Source organism: Galeopterus variegatus, unplaced genomic scaffold (genome assembly GCF_000696425.1).
Source record: "Galeopterus variegatus unplaced genomic scaffold, G_variegatus-3.0.2 Scaffold9812, whole genome shotgun sequence".
NCBI classification, from domain to species: Eukaryota; Metazoa; Chordata; class Mammalia; order Dermoptera; family Cynocephalidae; genus Galeopterus; species Galeopterus variegatus.
In genome coordinates, this window is record NW_007735923.1 from 1 (window position 1) to 3,179 (window position 3,179).

At 45.1% G+C, this 3,179-nt stretch overlaps 1 protein-coding gene across 1 annotated transcript in view; it reads left to right on the forward strand.

The window, feature by feature from the left end:
* Positions 1 to 936: 936 nt before the first annotated feature.
* The window catches only part of CRIM1 (cysteine rich transmembrane BMP regulator 1 (chordin-like)), a gene marked incomplete at both ends in the record, with an annotated part of 82,456 nt that continues 80,213 nt past the window's right edge, over positions 937 to 3,179 (forward strand). The window contains 2 exons of the mRNA XM_008593882.1: positions 937 to 1,179; positions 2,258 to 2,378. Of these exons, the coding sequence (XP_008592104.1) occupies positions 937 to 1,179; positions 2,258 to 2,378 (364 nt within the window). The remainder of the gene's footprint in view (positions 1,180 to 2,257; positions 2,379 to 3,179) is intronic.

The window sequence follows — 3,179 nt, forward strand, 5'->3', positions numbered from 1 at the left end:
TGGCATCATTTTCACCCAGTGTTTTCTGAACTCCTCCCCAAAGGTCATGGGGTGTGATGATATACTTTTGGTTTATTTCAGTCCTTTCTTCAAGTACCTTACATTGTTGTAGTTTTCTTAAAAGCTTACACGAAGAAACTGAGCTGTGGATTTGGGCTCCAGAGCTAGGGCTTTGCTACCCAGTCCTAAAGTCATTAGGTAATACCCACCTTAATTTATTTTTCCTATCGCTAAAGTTGAGGTGCAGCAATAGGTGAGCAGATAATACTGCAGAAAGGGGAATGAGGTACATTTAATGGATCTCTGCTAGAGAGAGAGAGAAACATGCCAGGTGTCATTGAGGGAAATTACACAGGAATTTGGCTCATTATCTATCTTGCTAAGTTGCCACATTGTAGAACCATATAATCTTAATAAGTTCATCTCATTGGAGTTTAGAGGTAGGGTTAGTTCTTCTACGTTGATTATCACACATGTTTTCTCCAGTTCCTGAAGAAGCTATGATTTATTTGTCGGTGTCTATTTTGGTGTTTATAAGTACACTGTTTTCAAAGAAAAGCCCTTAAAACTCTTCTGAATTCAAAGATCTTTTCAGTTAGTCAGCGACTCAGTCCAGTTTTCAGAGTCTTTATGCCATGAATGCATCTTCCCTTTGCCCTTTGTCATTTTGGTCACTGCACCAGATGTTGACTGTTCAACACCAGTGAGTAGAGAGACAGAGAAGAAGGGAACATCAGGCTCATATTTCGGTGTCTTGGGCAGATCTTGAGGAAGATTTTCATGGCTGGCTAAAGTAAGTTCGAGGGTTTTCCCCAGATTTCTTTCTCTGCTCTCCTCTTTGGTTAGTAAACAGAGATCATCAGGACAGTCTGTGCTTCTGACAGACGTGCCCCACACTGCCCTGGGCATGAGCTAAATTCTTTCTCTCCCATTTAGAAGAGAAGCCAGATTGCTCCAAGGCCCGCTGTGAAGTCCAGTTCTCTCCACGTTGTCCTGAAGATTCCGTTCTGATCGAGGGTTATGCTCCTCCAGGGGAGTGCTGCCCCTTACCCAGCCGCTGCGTGTGCGACCCTGCAGGCTGTCTGCGCAAAGTCTGCCAGCCGGGATACCTGAACATACTAGTGTCCAAAGCCTCAGGGAAGCCGGGAGAGTGCTGTGACCTGTATGAGTGCAAACCAGGTATGCACAAGCTTTGTCTCAGCAGCCCAGCTCCTTTGCATCAGAGGGCTGCAGGTCCCTCCTCAGCTACTGGCCTCTCCTTTCATACAGATGGACTTTCTCACCAGTACACTGCCAATCTGCCACTTCGGGCTAATGGGAGCCTGACTTCTGGCCTTCTGTTCAGAGAACCAGAGTGATGATCCACTGGTACATAAGCACCTTCAGGGAGAGCACGTGTCTTTGCTCTTTTCTTTTTTTCCTCCTAAGTATCCTTGATGGGGGGTGGTGGGGTTAAAATATATGGCAAATGACTACATGTTTCATTCCCCCAGGGAAGGTCAGAGCCCTCATTTGCAGATGTATCTTTCACTTTAAGGTATTACATTTAAAAGCAATCATCATACATAAAATAGAAAGTTATTTTAGATAAATATATGTGTCAAAATGCCTGAAGTTTTATAGTGAAATACTCAGCCCCAATCTTTCTCCTTGCCAGTTCCCCACCACTCATCCCCTTGACTTTACAGCATGTGCTAAGTCATCTTTGACTATTTACTCACCTTCTTCCGCCAATATTTGATTTGTTGTCGTATCCCAGCTGTTTCTTGCTTCATATTATTTAACATCCTCGTTCTTGGGGCAGCCTTTCTAATGTGGTTTATGAACACATCTGGGCTGTAGAGATTGCCTCTTTGCAAGTTTCTAACCAGCAGTCGGTTGTGGTATTTTTTTTTTCTTTTTACTGCTAGATAAACGCTTCAAGCAAAACAGTCTTTTGCCCGTCTCTTGAACTGTCCTATCGGAACTCCTCTGGCTGACTATCACCATCCATGTTACCATCATTAGTTTAATGCTCTCTCTCTGTCTTCATCTTAACTCTCAAATGTCATGTCCCCACCTCTTTCCTTGCACAGAAACTGTGGGACATGTTGCCATTCTCCGACATTGACAGAAATAAAAATGCCAGCCCTAGGACTGGGTTCCTGGGAAGCAAGGGAACTTTGGAAATTTGGCAAGAGCTAGTATTTCATTTTGGAACACCAAAATGCAAGTAGATATAACAGTAAATGGTTCCTCTCTGTTTGCCCCCTTTCAGTTTTCAGCGTGGACTGCAGCACTGTGGAATGCCCCTCTGTTCAGCAGGCCGTGTGTCCCCTGGATAGCTACGAAACTCAAGTCAGACTCACCGCAGATGGCTGCTGTACTCTGCCAACAAGGTTGGTTTATCGTTAGATTATCAAGTTTTCTCCTCTGTCTTGTATGTTAACATCATCCTAGGTACAGTGTCAGGCATTCAGTTTGTCTTCCCATGGGAAACCTAATGCTTTCCTGGTTCTCTGAGAAATCACTGAACTGTTACTATTCCTTGGTATTTACATATGTCTTTCTTCAGATCAGAGCCAGATGTCAGCAGGTTAAGTCGTTCATCCTTATAGACTCTTTCTGTAGGGGTGCTTCTGCACTCCTGAGGGCCGGGAGCTGCACGGGCAAATGTGCCCCTTTGTAGGGAGACAGAGAGGCAGGCAGCGAGGGCTCTGTCAGTAGTGGGTATGTCATCTGATCCTCTGCAGTGAATCTCGTAGGTGCTTAAACAATGCAAGGAAACGTGTTCAACGTGAGGAAACAATGCATGCTTCACGGAACTGCTCCCCAGGGACCTTGACATTTGGAATCTCACATCTACCCAGACCCATTTCTTGCTGAGGCACAGAGGAGTCTAATTCTTATAATGCTTTCTACAGGAACAAACACATCTCTCTTTGGCTTGATGGGGGAAAAATTTGCTGTCATTTTAATCCTAGTAGCAGGACATCCACTTCTCGCTACAGAATGAGGCTTTCTTCAGAACATGAGCATCTCCAGGTCCTGTCCTTGACAGCCTACAAAGCACCACCGTAGAGCTGGCCCTTAGTACTGTGCTCTGGGGAAGACTGTGCTTGGAAATGTGAGGTTTACAGTCTGGTTCCCCCTTGTGATACCCGCCCCTCTTCTCTGCCATAACCTCCCCTCCATCTTTC